Consider the following 18599-nt stretch of genomic DNA (forward strand, 5'->3'; position numbering starts at 1 on the left):
TACAGTGTACCTGTGTATTAAATTCATCATCATTAACCAGCACTCACGAAGTACAGCAAGTCGAATGATGAGTGAATGGGAGTTGAGCAGAAGAGCTCTGAATGAGAAAGGCTCTGAATGTACTGAATAGAATAGATTAGGGTTACAACACCAGATGGGCTGAAGTGTGGGTAGAGTCATATGATGTAGGCAGAGTGAGAGGTTGTGCTCAATATTGGTGCCAATTACATTAGCAGAAAGTAAGACAAGGTCCTGCAAAGTTAAGTTATGGAGCTAGCGGCAAGTTAAAAGTTGTCATGCCAGGGTTACTCCCTGTACTATATGCTCATGAGGTAAGGACTGGAAAGACAGCCCATCTGAATGGCCAGCTAAGGGATGGTGTAGGAGGATGGGATTCATATTTCTGGACCATTGGCGTTTGAGAGAAAATGTTCCTATACATTGGTTTTAAACTGGAGGGGCACCAATGCTGTGGTGGGAGATTCGCGACCTAGTCTGGAGAATGTTGACTAATTTGGCAATGTAGTTGGACCCAAGCCTCAGGACAGCAGATTAACAAGTTGAGGCTAACGCAGATGCTCAAATTAGCAAGTTAGACAGACAGAGCAGGCAAGGTCACGTAAGAGAGCATGGAGAAGTTGGCAAGCCTAACTGACAGATAGTCTGTGGTGTGTATATGGAACAAGCTGGCAGAACTGGCAGAGGCAGGTGCAATTGTGGCATTTATAGATATATAGGTACAAAAGGTTTAGAGGGATATGGGCTAAGTGTAGGCCAGTAGGATTAGTTCAGATAGGCAATGGCAGGAATGGACAAGTTGGGCTGAAGGTACTGTTTCTGTGTTGTATAACTCAATGACAAACAAGCCACAGAGAAGGTGAAAACAGAGATTTTGAAGTGGACAGGAAAGGTTGAAGAGAGGGTGCTTAGTTTCAATGAGGGAGAAGTCAATTATTGCTTTTTTTAAGAGAGAAGTTGATAGAAGATTTGACAGATCAAAGGAGCATGTTAAGGAAAGAGAACCATTGATATCAACTTTCTATTGTGCAGTCATTTTCAGAATGCAGTGCTGGTGACAGTGGTTTTGTAGAGAGGAAGTTTTGATTAATACAGGGACATTGTCTTTTATTTTCTTGATTTGAAGATAAATGCCCTCTTCAGAAGGTACAATTTGATCATGTAAATACAGCCAAAACCTCAGTTTAACATCTAATCTAAAAGCATCTGAGAATACAATCATCCCTCACAGGTAGGGAGACCAGACTGTATTTTCCAGCAGTGTATTCCATTTGCCAAGTCCTTGCCCATTTCTATATCCCCCAAGACAACTCATCCTCCTCACAGTCCACATTGCTGCCCAGCACTGTGTCATCTGGAAAAAAAAAGAATGTATTGCACATGATCCTTCATCTGAATCATTAATAAAGATTGTGGTGAGAAGGGATCACAAATCTTTTTGTCTCTCCCTTAGAGATAACCCATTTATTGCTCCCCTCTCTTTTTCTCTCTCTCCCTTAAGTGGTCCTCAAACTGTGTCAGTATATTACCCCCAATACTGTGCTCTCTAATTTTGATTAATAATCTCTCTTGTGGCATTTTATCAAAGTCTTTCTGAAAATTCAAACACACTCTACACCTTTAACTATTCTATCAGTTACAACTCCAAAAACCCTAACATGATTCCAAACATGATTCCCTTCTCAGAAATCTATGTTAACTCTGCTTAGACAATAGACAATAGACAATAGGAGCTGGAGTAGGCCCTTCGGCCTGTCGAGCCAGCACCGCCATTTTACAGATCATGGCTGATCACTACCATCAGTACCCCTTTCCAGCCTTATCCCCATAACCCTTAACTCCTCTGCCCACTAGAGTCTTATCTAACTCTCTTTTGAACATAATCAGCAAATCTGCCTCTACCACCCTCTGTGGCAGAGCATTCCACAGATTCACACTTCTCTGGGTAAAAAAATGTTTTCTCATCTCCGTCCTAAAGGGCCTACCCTGTATTCTTAAACTATGCCCTCTAGTCCTCGTCTCCCCCATCATTGAGAACAAGTAATCCGACTTCACACTGTCTATCCCCCTGATAATTTTGTATACCTCAATCATGTCCCCCCTCATCCTTCTAAACTCCATCGGATACAAGTCCAATTTTTCTAGTCTTTCAGCATATGTCAACCCCGCCATCCCTGGAACTAACCTTGTAAATCTGCGCTGCACACCCTCTATAGCTAGTATGTCCTTCCTCAAAATTGGAGACCAGAACTGGATGCAATACTCCAGGTGAGGTGTCACCAGGGCACTGTACAACTGCAGAAGGGCGTCTCTGTTCCTATACTCCAATCTCATTATTACTTTCAAGGTGATTTGTTATTGTTTCTTCAAAAATAGATTCCACTTTTCTCTCGACTGCAGATATTGGACAAATACCAGAGCATGGCTATCTGCCTAATGCATGTACAATCTTGATGAAGGGCTCAGGCCTGAATCATTGGGCCATTCTCTCTCTCCCAATGATGCAGCTCAACCCAGTAGATTTTGTTTAGTTTCACGAGAATTTTGACAGGATTTCAGGGTCTGAGTTACAGGGAAAGGTTGTGCAGACTGGGGCTTTTTTCTCTGGAGCATAGAAGATTGACGGGGGACTTGATAGAGGTGTTTAAGATTTTAAAAGGGACAGACAGAGTAAATGTGTATAGGCTTTTTCAATTAAGAAAGGGGGAGATTCAAACTAGAGGACATGGTTTAAGATTGAAGGGGGAAAATTATAAGGGGAACATGAGGGGAAATTTCTTTACGCAGAGGGTGGTGGGGATGTGGAATGAGCTTCCGGCAGACGTGGTCGAGGCAGGATCATTGGTTACATTTAAGGAAAGACTGGATCGTTACATGGATAGGAGGGGACTAGAGGGGTATGGACCGGGTGCTGGTCAGTGGGAGTAGGAGGGTGGGGATTTACTACGGCATGGACTAGTAGGGCCGAACTGGCCTGTTCTGTGCTGTAAGTGGTTATATGGTTATATGGTTACATTCTGCTTTTAATGGCTAAATTATGTGCTTGAGGTTTTGGAGATGCAAATTGACTTTTTAATTCAGAACAGAGTACTTCCATTGAACTGGTGAAGGCACATTACATATCAACACCTTTATTTGCATGTTTCCTGTAGAAAATGCTTCACAATTGGGTAATCGTGGAGCTTTTCTTCTGAACATCTTTTTAAAGTGCATATTTTCTCTCTGCAGTGAGCCAAATAAACAGCTTCAACTGCAGGCTCAAACGAGTTGGCCTGCTGTATCACTCACCATGCATTATGATCTGTGTTGCCTCAGTAAGTTGCTTTGTATAATGGGTTTGTTCACAGGGGAACGGGCTTAAGGCCATCTAAATTCATTATAATCCAGTCATTAAACCATCTGTTTGGGGAGAAGGAACTGCCCTCTATTATTTACATAAAGAACCATTCCAGAAGTGAAAGCAAACAACATAGCAAGTTACTGCATTACATTATGACATTTAGAAATGCAAACCAGGTTCGGAAAATATTCTGTGACACTGTGCAACATATTCCATGCTTCATGTTAACCTTCCATAAAGACAAGGGGAATGTGGTCTAGGAACTGATAAGCATTAGCTGGGATAGGTTGGAATAAATGTTTTGGCTGTGCCCTTGTATACCTCCTCACTATGTTCAATGGATCAAAGGTAGCCAGACTTGCCTCATTAATGTATGCCTGAAATCTGTGTGGGAAACTTGAACCTTGATCAACCCAAACATCTGGGCTCCTGTGGTGTCACAAGACACTTGTGGAAACCCAGTGAAAGAAAGATCTCAACTAATTCCTCAATACCGTTTGAAATTGTACAAGTTCGCTCATACCCGACCATGCAACTTTAACGCAACTGAAGTTTCAGAAGCTTCGCTATCAAAATAACAAGCTCAGCAGATTGATATAAAACTCTGGTTAGACCACACTTGGAAAATAGTGTTCAGTTCTGGTCACCTTATTCCAGGGAAGCTGTGGAAGCTATGGAGAGGATGAAGGGGAGATTTACCAGGATGTTGCCTGAATTGGACAACATGTCTTATGAGGCAAGGTTAACTGAGCTCGGGCTTTTCTCTTTGGAGCGAAGAAGGATGAGAGGTGACTTAATAGAGGTCTATAAGATTATGAGAGGCATAGATAAACTGGGCAGCCAGCACCTTTTTTCCAGGGTGACAGTAGAAAACACCAGAGGGCATCGGTATAAGACGAGGGAGGAAATTTTAAGGCAGACATCAGGTGTAATTGCTTTATACAGAGAGTAGTGGGTGATTGGAATGCATTGACAAGGATGATGGTGGAGGCTGATATAATCGGGACATTTTAAAAACTTTTGGATGCAAGAAAATAGTGGGTTATGGGTATGAGATAGGGAAGGTTTAGATTGTTGAGTAGGTTTATGTAGGTCAGCACAACATTGTGGGCTGAAGAGCCTGTACTGAGTGTAATGTTTTATGTTCTAGATGGGGAGTAGCATCACCTATAGATTCCTCTCAATGTACAAGCCATCCTGACAAGGAAATATATCGCTGATCCTAAATCCTGGAACTTCCTTCCCAACATCACTGCTGGAGGACCTTTGCCAGAAGAAGTGTAGTGGTTCAAAGAAGTTATTGTTTTTTTTATAAACTGGATTGATGTGACCAGTGGTGTTCTGCTGGGACTTCCATTGTTTGTGAGATATATAAATGATTTGGATGAAAATGTTGGTAGATTGATTAGTCAGCTCACATTTGACACAAAAGCCGGCAGAATTGTGGATCATAAAGAAGATTATCAAAGAATTTAGCAGGGTATATTTTAGTTTGCAATAGGGGCTGAGAAATGGTGCATGGAATTTATTCTGGGCAAGTGTGGGGTGTTGCATTTTGGAAGATCAAAAATAAGTATACAGTAAATAGTAGGACCTTTAGGAGCACTGATGCACAGAGGGATTGCAGGGTGCAAGTCCAACGGCAATGTAAATTAAAAGGGTGGAAAAGAAGGCATTCATGCTGTAGCTGTAGAAAATGTGGAGTAATGGGTGCAATTCTGGTCAGCACATTACAGGAAGGGTATGAATGCTTAAATGAAGGGCAGAATCAGTTCACCAAGATGTTGCCTGGATTGAAGAGCACTGGTTGCAAGCAGAGGTTGGATTGTTTCTTCTGCAGCATCAGAACCTGAGGGTGACCTGATAAAAATATATAAAATTATGAGATGCATAGACAGGAGAGTCTTTCTCCCAGAGTTAGAAGTGTCAAACTCTAGAGAGCACAACTTTGACGTGAGAGGAACAAACTCTAAGAGAGATGTGTGATGCAAGTTTTTGTTTTGCACAGAGTGGAAGGTCCCTGGGAAGTACTGCTGGCATAGGAGGGTGGTAGAAGCAAATACGACCACAGTGATGATATGACCACCAGCCAACTGCAGAGGGTGATCTCTGTACCTGCAGGAAGACCACCTAAGGGCTGACTCCTCCTGGCCGGTTGTCAATAAGCTGACCTGAATAGACCCCCTAGGAGGCTGACTCCACCTGGCCGGCTGACCTGAATATAGACCTGAGCCAGCCCCTCCTGAGCCAGTCACATGGGAGCCACCGAAGCATGAACTGGTGTTCAGACTTTTATCTGAATAAAGCTTGTTGTACAGTCTTTTGAGTTTTGTGCTTGCTCGCTGCTACCTCAGCGCACCACAACCACAACATTTAAGATACATTTAGAGGGACGTATGAGCAGCCAAAGACTGAAAGTATATAGATCATATGATGGCAAATATATAATTTAAATTGGCATCATGGATGGCATTATGGTCTGAAGTTCTGCATTATGTTTTATATTCTTTGAAGTAAACCACCACTTTTTCAAGGGTAATAAATTGTGGCCTTAATCTTGATGGTGACATCACAAAGAAAAGAGAGATGTCTGAGTTTGATCTTCTGATGTGTTCAGAGGCACCTTCACCATTCACAGAGATATAAAGAATTGAATCAATATGTGGCCATCTAGATAGGCCATGAATTATAGAACTCATACATTCAAGATAGCAATTAAAGTTATACTATTCTGGCACAATTATCTTGGTTAAAAGCAGAAAATAGAATTATAGTCATTTCTTAATATTTAGATCAGCCATCAGGGACCGAGAGAACTGTATTCATTAAAGTTTACTGATGAAAAGATAGCAGCAAAGCTCAGTAATGGAAGCTGATGTTTCCACGTCAATCAAGTGGATCTGGTTAAATGGCTCACTCACTACAAAGTTATTTTACTGATAACTGGAGTCAAAAAAACAAAAGACCTATATGTTGAGCTTTCATCTTTTCCAACAGATTTTTCAAGTGTTTTTTTTTATTTTGGCTCCCACATCTTGAAATGACAGAAAGGTACTGTTAACAACAGCATCTTCCATAGAGTGAATGAACTGTGCAATTGCTGTAATACAAGTGGTCACAGTTTTAAAATAAAACTGTATGCATTTAAATACCCATGGAATGTGTCTCCAATTTCAGAAGCCATTTCAGGATGCTTGTCAGGGCAATTACAAACAACTCTTCTGCTCAAACCTCCATGTTGGTTAGATGTTTTAAATTATTGCAATTCCACGAGTAGTAATTATCAATTATTCTAGCATTCAGTAAGTCGGGCGTAGTGAGTATTTGTGTGTAGTTGCTTTGACTGAGTGTGTGAGTGTGTCCCTGTTGCGAATTCCCTCCCATTTAAATAAAGGCCACTGTTTGTTAATAAACCATGTCGTGGATTTGTTACTTCTTGAACACTCCCCATCTTCTCACCATCATAAGCTCACTCTCAGTTCTCTTGAATCTTCTTCTTTGGTTTGGCTTCGCAGACGAAGATTTATGGAGGGGTAATGTCCACGTCAGCTGCAGGCTCGTGGTGGCTGACAAGTCCGATGCGGGACAGGCAGACAAGGTTGCAGCGGTTGCAGGGGAAAATTGGTGGGTTGGGGTTGGGTGTTGGGTTTTTCCTCCTTTGTCTTTTGTCAGTGAGGTGGGCTCTGCGGTCTTCTTCAAAGGAGGTTACTGCCCGCCGAACTGTGAGGCACCAAGATGCACGGTTTGAGGCGCTATCAGCCCACTATACTCATGGCAATTACAAAACAACTCTTCTGCTCAAACCTACATGCAGTTAGTTGTTTAAATCATTCAAATTCCACAAATGGGAATTATCAATGTGGCAGTAATTCAATTGTAAATTTGAGTGTATTTATTGCTGCATCTGCAAGGGGTCATAATCTTTCATGTACTGAAACAATCAATTGTTTTCACATTAAACTTTAAACTCATCAAAACACTGTCTCAAGGCAATCAACACATAAGAAGTTCAACTTTACTGTCCCAAGGATCAGCGCAAATATTCCATTGGATGACGATAGAACATCAAGTTTCATACCTGCCTAATACCCAAACGATATGCTAGGATCCGATCAACAGCATTAGGATTCATCTGTGTCCACTGTAGCATGTAGGAATAGACCCGGGCTCGATTTTGCCAAAGTGGGTTAGGTGTATCATAGTAGAATTCAGGAGGATAAGCTTTACCTGAAAAAAAGGAGATTATTACAGTTTCTGAAAGGCTTATTCACATTCTTTGCAATCAGTACACTTCTTTTCCACAACTAAGACAAACAATGAAGATTAATTCACATGGCATGTTAAGTTTCATCCACAAATAATAGATTCCTCCATCTGTCTGTGATGTACCAGTTCAGAACAAGAGTGTGCAATGTGCCCAGAAATGTGGAGTGATGGTCAGTCAGGCAAATCATAACATTCAATAAGAAACCAGGAGTTGAGGAGCATTACAATGAAACTGATGTTTGAAGTTACCTCTGGAATGTAATCCACAACTACATAGAGCAGCGTAGATCATTTGGCATTTGTGCATATTCCAGCATTCAGTAAGTCGGGAGTAGCGAGTAGTTTTGTATCATTGCTTTGTCTGTGTGTGTGAGTGTGCTCTCTGTTGCAAATCTCCCCTCATGAAAATAAAGGCCACTGTTTGTTAATAAACCATGTCCTGGATTTGTTACTTCTTGAACTCTCCCAACTTGTTCTCACCATCACAAGCTTTCTCTCAGTTCTCTTGAATATACTCAAAGGTCCCTTTGAGTAGAGAATTTCTAAAGGTAACTCAAAACTGATTTTCTTTCATCCAGGGAAATGCCAACCAAAAAACAAAATGAAGGATCTGTCCTAAATTACTGCCTTCTTATTCTGAGACTGATAACTTGGTTTGAGACTTTTCAGATTGAGGAATAATTTTCTCAGCATTCCCCTTAAGAATTTAGAAAATTATTTTTTGAAATTACCCAAATTCTAACCAACATTAGAACAGTTAGCTCAATCTCAATTCAGAGCAAAATCTAATAATATCCCCATTGTATTGCCATTCAGGCAAGGATATGACTTCTAGTTCAGAGGATGAAAGGTGCAAAAAGCTTGGAAATTGGAGAATAAAGAGAAACAGAAATCAAAATAACTCAAACTTCAAGCATAAGTGGGTTTCGTTTGTTGAAACCAATTACCTGGGAACATTATTTAAACAATTCTTTCCAGAGTGATGCCTTGTATGTAGAGATTGAAGACTGAACTCTTATCTATCCTAATTGTTATTTTCACCATCTGGGGGTATCCTGGAGGAGCTGCAGGAGATCAAGAATGTACAGCAGATCAACTCCATTTCTCTGGAAGACCTGTTTCATCTCCTAATCTTTATCATTTGATTGATCAAGACTCCATCCATATTGTCTGTGGACAGGTCAAGTGTAACTGGTCAGTAATCATCTCTCTATGGTGGTCCTTGGATGATCAAGGATGGACAATGTCAGATGTGATTAAGTCAAGTTCTTGTGTAAGTACTCTGAAACGGACTTATTTTAAAATTATATACATACCATAATTTCAAAATCTAGTGTACAAAATCAAAGTTAGAATATCAGCTCGGGCCAGCCATTTCCTCACCAATTCTGAAGTAAATGTTATCACGGAAATGTGGTGAAAAGTGACTATCACAACTTTGAAGGGAGAAACTAGTTTGTCCCAATGATAACCTTGTTGGTAGATAAACAAGTGGTCCCAAAAAAATAACACTAGAAAGAGAAACAGGCACAGGACATGGACACCTACAAGCCTCTGTCAGTCAACAAGATCACTGCTGACCTCCTTCTCGAATTCTATTTATCCACCAACCTCTCTCAATTCACCTGCATTTGAAAAATCTCTTGTCTTGAACCTATTAAATGACTTTGAACTGAAGAACTCCAAAGATCCACAACTCTGCAAATGAAGGCATTCTTCCTATTATCAATTCTCCACATCTGACTCCTCAAACTGAGACTGTTTGACAGTCTCTCAGCATCTCTCCACAAGAATCTGTCAGAAATATACATTTCAATGAACAGTTAACCGCAATATGAAGTTATATGATATGATGGATATTACTGAGAATTTCAGTAGCACATGGAGATAAACTCCAAAATAAATCCATGACTTCTTTAGAGAACATATTTATCAGTTCTGCAAAGGTGCCTTTGAGAGGAGTCATGGGAGCAGGAAAAGACTATTCAGCCCATCAAGTTTGCCCCGCTATTCAACCATAACGGATCCATTTTCCAACTCAGCCCCACGACCTTGGTAAAGGAGTCAGGGGAGCAGAAAAAGACTATTTAGCCCATCGAGCTTGCCCCGCCATTCAACCATGACTGATCCATTTTCCGACTCAGCCCCATGACCCGGCCTTCTCCCCATAACTTTTGATGCCTTGACTAATCAACAACCTATCAATCTATCCCTTATATATACCCAAAGACTTGGCCTCCACAACTGACTGTGACAACAAATTCCACAGAATTGCTAGCCTCTTACTAGATAGCAGTGCTGTCAGAGCCACTGTAGAGGCAGTGCTGCCGTGGACATGCAGGGAGCAAGGAAGCGGAGATTCAGCACTCCTGTGGGGTCCAGCCACCCAGTTGACTACCATGTACCCCACACAAGCTTTTAACAGGCCGTTGAGTGAGCCAACTGTGGTTTTATTTAAGATCCCGTGACCTCGGGGCCCGCCCAATCTTGAACTGGTACATCTACTAATCGGCAGCAGCCCAAAGGGGCTTCAGACTCTGGGGAAGTGGAGGACTGGAGTAGGGCATCAAAAATTAGGAAGACCTACCCCTGTCTGAGAGGAAGAAGCGGAAGAGATGACCCATGGACTGTGACCACGGAGGTGGGCTCTGCGGTGGACTGCAGACGACTCAAGGCAAGGAACCCACAGAGGCTGTGGGTCACTGGAGACTGTTGTCGGGAGACTCATGTTGCGCTGTGGACTGCTGGAGACTGAATTGAATTGGCAAGAGGGGTACCAGGTATCAGAAACGGGATGCGAGGAGGTGCTGAGGGTGCTGAAGGGTCCCTGACAGTGTCAGAAGTTCGGATCTGGACTCTGGGTGGCTGCGGAAATGCTAGAGGGAAATCTATAGACACTCAGTGACTTTGGTGGGGGTGGGGGGGGGGGGGGGGGACATTCTCCTTTGCTCCTCTTTGACTACAAGAAAAGTAAAAGGCGTCCAGGCAATTTCTGCTGGTGGTGAATCTGTCTGCCTCATAGCAGGCAAAAGGGAATTTCTTGTAATAGGACACACTGTTTTATTACTATGACAATAAATTAAATCTTGAATCTTGAAGATATTCCTCTGCATCTCTGTTCCAAGTGGATGCCCTTCAATCTGAAGTTGTGCCCTCATATACTAGACTCCACCATGGGAAACAACCTTTTTTCAATCTATTCTGTCTGTCTTTCAACATTCAAAATGTTTCAATGAGATCCTCCCTCATTCTCCAAAGTTCCAACAAGTACAGCCCAAAAGCTATCAAACATTCCTCATATGATAGCCCTTTCATTCCCAAAATAATCCTTGTGAACTTCCTCTGAACCCTCTCTGAATCAGCGCATCCTTTCTTAAATGAGGAGCCCAAACCTGCTCACAATACTCGAAGTGAGATCTCACATGTGCCTTACAAAGACTCAGCATCACATCCCTGCTCTTGTATTCTATTCCTTTTCAAGTGAATACCATCATTGCATTTGTCTTCTTCACAATCAACTCAAGCTGCAAATTTAGTTTTTGGCTATCCTGCACAAGGACTCCCAACTCTCTTTGCATCTGGGAATTTTCAACTTTCTCCCGATTTAGAAAATAGTCTGCCCATTTATTTCTTTTTCCGAAGTGAATGACTGTTCATTTCATTTGCCACTGCTCTACCCATTCTCCTAATCTGACTAAGTCCACCTGCAGCCTTCTTGTTTCTTTGGCACTACCTGCTTCTCCACCTATCTGCAAAATTGGCCACAAAATCATTTATTCTATAATCCAAACCACTGATAAACAACATAAAAAGAAATGGCCCCAACACTGACCTGTGTGGAACACCACTGCCTACTAGGAGCCAACCAAAATATGATCCCTGTATTCCAACTCTCTACTTCCTGTCAATCAGCCAATGGTCTACCCTTGCTAGTATTTTTCCTTTTATATCATGGGCTCTTATCTTGTTACATAGCCTCATATATGGTACATTGTTAAATGCCTTGTAAAAATCCAAATACACAACATCCATTATTGGATCTCCTTTAACTAGCCTGCTTGTCATTTCTACAAAGAATTTCAAAAGGTATGTCAAGCAAAATTTTCCCTTCAGAAAACCATGGTGGATGTGACTCCAACATCTTCTCAAGCACTGACATCAGGCTAACCAGTCTAGAATTTCCTTTCTGCTGATTCACACCCCTCTTGAATAATGGAGTGACATTTGCAATGTACCATTCCTCTGGTACCATACCAGAATCCATCAAATCTTGAAAGATCTTTACGATAATCTCTGCTGCTATATATTTCAGAATCCATCTGCTCTGGGAGACATCTACTCTTAGACCTCTCAGATTTCGGAGCACCTACTCCCTTAAAATAGTAACTGCATTCACTTCCCTTCACTGATATTCTTCAACATCTGGCACACTGCTGATGCCTTCCATCATGAAGACTGATGCAAAATATTCATTTAGTTCCTCTGAATCTCCTTATCTCCCAGCATTATTACTCTAGCATCTTTTTCTAGTGTTTCTAATATCTGCTCCTACCTATTTTACTCTTTATATTGTTGAAGAGCAGCTTTATGTATCCTCTTTGATATTACTTGCTAGCCTACTTTCCTACTTCATCTTTCCCTCATGAGATTTTTAGTGGCCTTCTGCAAGTATTAAAAAAAAACTTTCTAATCTTCTATCTTCCCACTAATTTTTGCTTTTTTTCACACCCTCTCTGTTGCTTTTACATCAGCTTTGACGTCCCCTTGACAGCCAGAGTTGTGACCATTCTCCATTTGAATCGTTCCTCTTTTTTCATGTATTTATCCTGCAGCTTTCTTCTCTCTTGTAGAAGTTCCATCCTTAGCTGCTCTCCCCTCTTCCAATCTACTTTGGCCAATTCCTCTCTCATGCCACTGGAATTCCCTTTACTCCAATAAAATATTGACACATCTGACTTTAGTTTCTCCTTGTTAAATAACAAATTGAACTCAGTCATGGTCACTAGCCTATAATCACCTATAATCTATAATCATCTCTACTGCATTCTTTGGCTTGGCTTCGTGGACGAAGATTTATGGAGGGGTAATGTCCATGTCTGCTGCAGGCTCATTTGTGGCTGACAAGTCCGATGCGGGACAGGCAGACATGGTTGCAACGGTTGCAAGGGAAAATTGGTTGGTTGGGGTTAGGTGTTGGGTTTTTCCTCCTTTGTCTTTTGTCAGTGAGATGGGCTCTGTGGTCTTCTTCAAAGGAGGTTGCTGCCTGCCGAACTGTGAGGCGCCAAGATGCACGGTTTGAGGCAATATCAGCCCACTGGCGGTGGTCAATGTGGCAGGCACCAAGAGATTTCTTTAGGCAGTCCTTGTACCTCTTCTTTGGTGCACCTCTGTCTCGCTGGCCATTGGAGAGCTTGCCATATAACACGATCTTGGGAAGGCGATGGTCCTCTTTTCTGGAGATGTAATCTACCCAGTGCAGTTTACTGCATTACACCACACCCAAACCAGTATAGCTGATCCCCTAGTGGGCTCATCAACAAGCTGCTCTAAAAAGCCATTCTAAAAATTCTCTCTCTTGAGATCCAGTCCAAACCTGGTTTTCCCAATCTACTTACATGTTAAAATCTCCCATGTCTAGCATAACTTTGCCCTTCTGACACGCCTTTTGTATTTGCTGTTTTAATTTGTTGTCAACATCCCAACTACCATTTGGCAGTCAGCATATAAACTGAAAACCTCACAAAGATAAGCGTATACAGAGCCGTTGTCATACCCACACTCCTGTTCGGCTCCGAATCATGGGTCCTCTACCGGCACCACCTACGGCTCCTAGAACGCTTCCACCAGCGTTGTCTCCGCTCCATCCTCAACATCCATTGGAGCGCTCACACCCCTAACGTCGAGGTACTCGAGATGGCAGAGGTCGACAGCATCGAGTCCACGCTGCTGAAGATCCAGCTGCGCTGGATGGGTCACGTCTCCAGAATGGAGGACCATCGCCTTCCCAAGATCGTATTATATGGCGAGCTCTCCACTGGCCACCGTGACAGAGGTGCACCAAAGAAAAGGTACAAGGACTGCCTAAAGAAATCTCTTGGTGCCTGCCACATTGACCACCGCCAGTGGGCTGATAACGCCTCAAACCGTGCATCTTGGCGCCTCACAGTTTGGCGGGCAGCAGCCTCCTTTGAAGAAGACCGCAGAGCCCACCTCACTGACAAAAGGCAAAGGAGGAAAAACCCAACACCCAACCCCAACCCACCAATTTTCCCTTGCAACCGCTGCAATCGTGTCTGCCTGTCCCGCATCGGACTGGTCAGCCACAAACGAGCCTGCAGCTGACGTGGACTTTTTTTACCCCCTCCATAAATCTTCGTCCGCGAAGCCAAGCCAAAGATATAACTGCCAACAGTGCCCTTTTCCCCTTGCCATTTCTTAACTCATCCCACAGTGATTTTATACATTTTGATTCTATGTCACCTCTTTCTAATGATGTAATGTTATTCCTTACTACACCACCCCTCTGCCTATCCTTTCAATGCACTGTGTATCTTTGGACATTCAGCTCCCAATGACATCCATCCTTTAGCCATGACTCTGTGATGGCCACACAACATACCTGTCAATCTGTAGCTGTATGACAAGGTCATCCACTTTATTTCTTATGCTGTGTGCATTTAAATCCAAAGCCTGTAGCCCTGTATTGTTACATTGTTTGGCTCTGTGTTCCTGTTGCATTTCAACTCATCTCACTGGCTGCAATTTTGTCCTTACTGCCTGACCTTCTACACAAACTCCCTGCAAGCTGCCCCTACTTCTGCTCTAATTGGCCCTTCAATTGGCTCTTCACTTTGGTTCTAACACCCACCGCCCCACCTAAGAAACCAGCCCTCCTGCCCCTCCATGTCCAACAACATTTGCAAAACCTCCCTGCAAGGATATTGGTTCCCCTCCAAATCTTCCTGTTCACCCCTTCCCCTGAAAAGGTTCAATAATCCAGGAACTTGAAATCTTGCCATCAGCCACTCATTTGACTGTGCTATCTTCCTGTTCAGGCCTGAGCCCTCACACTGGCTGAAATTTTATTTATGTATATTTATATTTAATATATAAAGTACATTGCGTACCTGCTGAGTTTCTCTGTCAATGTGTTTTTACTTGCTTTGGTTTTATTTAACTCCCAACAGGCGGAATTGTCAAGTTAATTCCCAGCATTCCCTGCTGGGAATGCCAATCGGCTCCATCCAACCTTTAAAGTGACAACATTGTTGTGTTAGTGGCACCAGCACAAACTCTCATGTGCTACAAGGGAGATATTTTTTCAGCCGGTCCTGTTCACATTACTGAGCCAAGATTACATCACCACATCCAGCTCCAACAGTGATCAAGTTTGCAGCCACAATGATGAATTGAAATACAAAGAGGTGGAAAACCTTGTGATATGGTGCAAGAGTAACCACCTGATTCTCAGCATGAGCAAGAAGAAGGAGATGAACATGGACTTCAGGAAGAACAGGAACAATCAGGTCTCCACAAATCAATAACTCTGTAGTGGAGAGCACTAAGTTCCTTGGAATGCACTTATCTAGCAACCTATTGTGGACATTCAACATCTCCTCACTTGTCAGGAAGGCAAAACTTCCTGAGACGACTGAAGTGGACTAGGCTACTGGCCATCATCATGTTAGCCTTCTATAGGAGTTCTAGCTGGCTGTAACACTGCGTGGTATGGTTACTACAGAAAAATGGATTGGACGTCAATATATAGGAACATAAGAGTGGCAGAGAGGATCACTGAAGTCTCTTTCCCTCTCACCACCCCGCCCCCCCCCCCCACCCACATCCCCTCGAATCAACAAGATCTACCAGGATTGTTGTCTGAAGAGAGCATACAAAATTACCATCTGCACCATCTCATCAGCCATTCATTCAACTATGCTATCTTCCTGTTCAGGCCTGAGCTCTCACATGGGCTGAAACAGCATCTTTCAGCTTCTCACGTCAAGCAAGAGATACAGGAGTATTAGAGCCAGCACCATTAGGCTGAGAAACAGCTTTTTCTCACGGGCAGTGAGAATGCTGATCGACCAAAGGAAGTGCTCACACTAACCATCCAAGATTCTCATATTCATGAAGCAACATATATTTATTTATTTATGAATACTTGACCTGCATATGCATTGTTTGTCTGTTATGTTTAGTTGTGCACCTGCATGCTTTGCACATAGAATCAGAGAATGCAGTAATTTTAGTATGCCCTTCTCACGAATTAGAAGGGAATAACTCATCAGTGGACTGATTCCTACCAGCGATTGAAAGCTTTCATGGGTCTTATTTATACACCTGCAATGCAGACCAAGTGAGATTTTCATTCACAAATCATCTTTGTACTTGAGGCACTGTCTATTTTATATTTGTAAACTGATCATACTGAACATTAAAACATTTAATGGTAGTTCCCTGCATTGTAAGCCCTGTTCCAGTTGTCTTTGAATTATGGTGGAACTGCCTTCCTCTTTTAGTGGCCACATTTGCTGGATGCCCTTGAATAAACATCCCCAATTGGAAGCAGCAACCAAAGCAACTAGTCTTCAAATTATGAATGTCAAATTACAGCCAAATTATATTTTTTCTTCTGTCAGCTTTGTTCCTTTATTTGCTAGAAGAGTGATTCCATTCCAATTTTTCCAAAAAATATTACCTTGCATACATGTGCAGCAAACTTGTAATTTATTGCTAAAATAATTCAATTATCAAAAAATGAACAGAAAGTGACTTAAAGAAAACAAAAATCTGAATTTATATATAAACCCCACTTTATCCATGACCAATAACATGGATTACTTAATAGATTCTTATATTCTACTCAGTGGTTCTCAACCATGTTTTGGTCTAAGGCCCAACTGGCTTCCAGCTTAACATGCCATGAGCCCTGAGTGATATTTTCAAGTCAAACAAAGACAACTCTGTTAAAAAACATGTCTTTATCTAATTTAAAGTCTCGAGTAAAAAAAAATAGTTAGTTGTATATTTCCTACTCATTGCTGCATGCAGTCAAAAAGTACCGACTCCCTAGGCTGCTGAGTTGAAGTGAATTAATACCACTCACAAGATCACTTGATCTCTATTGCCCAATCAGCTTCCTGCTGATCTGAGGTTTTCAAATCCAACTGCCTGAGTCCACTGACTCCAATTGTCAGGTGCAACTTTCAGATGAAATCCTTGTTGCAGTCTGCTATAAAAGTATTTTATTTAACATGGAAATATGCTCTAGCCCACCAGTGGGCTATCCACTGGTTGAGAACCACTGCTCGAGATAGAGTTAATCAAGTACAGAAAATGTTCACTATTCAAATAAATTCAAATTACCTCTCGACGCAACACTCAGAAAAATATATTGTGGGTTTGAGACATATCCTCAAGGTTTTTCAAGCTCGCCTCCATTGTGAGTTCTGCACGCTTTGCAGGGAGAAAGTTTTTAGAAAGCTGCATTAAAGAGGTAGGCAATGTAGTAAGCAGTATAGAAAAGGTAAACTGGATACAACTAAATTGAAAGAAGACCAAAATTTGTGTAATGAAAATGCAAATTAAAAGAATGATATCTGGAATTCTTCTTCATGCATAACACAACTTTTGGATGGATTTGAGAATCTCTGGTTATTAGAGAAACAACCAAATTCTGCAACAGGATGATAATAGACACTCAGAGTGAACAAAGGAGAATTAATAGTCTTCTTCTACATTTCCAATCTTATGTTTGTAATTTTTTTCCTTTTCTCTTCTTTCCAGTGAAGTTTTGATTGGTTTAACATAACATATAGCATAACAATTACAGCACAGAAACAGGCCATTAGGCCCTTCTAGTCCACACCGAACCAAACACCCCTTTCTAGTCCCACCTCCCTGCACAATGCCCATAACCCTCCATCTTCTTCTCATCCATATACCTGTCCAACCTTTTCTTAAATAATACAATTGACTCTGCCGCCACTATTTCTCCCGGAAGCTCATTCCACACGGCTACCACTCTCTGAGTAAAGAAGTTCCCCCTCATGTTACCTCTAAACCTCTGCCCCTTAATTCTTAACTCATGTCCTCTTGTTTTAATCTTTCCTCCTCTTAACGGAAGTAGTCTATCCACATCCACTCTGTCTATCCCTTTCATAATCTTAAATACTTCTATCAAATCCCCTCTCAACCTTCTACGCTCCAAAGAATAAAGACCTAATCTGTCCAATCTCTCCCTATACTCTAGATGCTTAAACCCAGGTAACATTCTGGTAAACCTTCTCTGCACTCTCTCCACTCTGTTTATATCCTTCCTATAATTAGGCGACCAGAACTGCACACAGAACTCCAAATTAGGCCGCACCAACGTCTTATACAATCTCAACATCACCTCCCAACTCCTATATTCCATGCAATGATTGATAAAGGCCAGCATACTAAAAGCCTTCTTCACCACCCTATTCACGTGAATTTCTACCTTCAGGGAACGATGTACCGTTACTCCTAAATCTTTCTGCTCTTCTGTATTCCTCAATGCTCTCCCATTTACCACATATGTCCTATTCTGATTCTTCTTACCAAAATGAAGCACCTCACACTTATCAGCATTAAATTCCATCTGCCATTTTTCAGCCCACTTTTCTAAGCAGCCCAAATCCCTCTGCAATCCTTGAAAACCTTCTTCATTATCCACTATTCCACCTATCTTAGTATCGTCTGCATATTTACTAATCCAATTCACCACCCCATCATCTAGATCATTAATGTATATAACGAACAACAATGGGCCCAATACAGATCCTTGAGGCACACCACTGGTCACCGGCCTCCAACCTGACAGACAATTATCCACTACCACTCTCTGGCCTCTCCCTTTCAGCCAATGTTCAATCCATTTGACTATCTTAAAATTTATACCTAGAGACTGCACCTTCCTAACTAACTAACCTTCCATGTGGTACCTTAT

The 18599-nt window shown here is 41.9% G+C and overlaps 1 protein-coding gene across 3 annotated transcripts in view; it reads right to left on the minus strand.

The window, feature by feature from the left end:
• Positions 1–18599, minus strand: part of mdga2a (MAM domain containing glycosylphosphatidylinositol anchor 2a) — a 615537-nt gene that overhangs the window by 170968 nt on the left and 425970 nt on the right. For all 3 annotated transcript variants that reach the window (XM_069916370.1, XM_069916371.1, XM_069916372.1), the window contains exon 12: positions 7437–7585. In XM_069916370.1, coding sequence (XP_069772471.1) covers positions 7437–7585 — 149 coding nt within the window. The remainder of the gene's footprint in view (positions 1–7436; positions 7586–18599) is intronic.

This window comes from Narcine bancroftii, chromosome 2 (assembly GCF_036971445.1).
Source record: "Narcine bancroftii isolate sNarBan1 chromosome 2, sNarBan1.hap1, whole genome shotgun sequence".
NCBI classification, from domain to species: Eukaryota; Metazoa; Chordata; class Chondrichthyes; order Torpediniformes; family Narcinidae; genus Narcine; species Narcine bancroftii.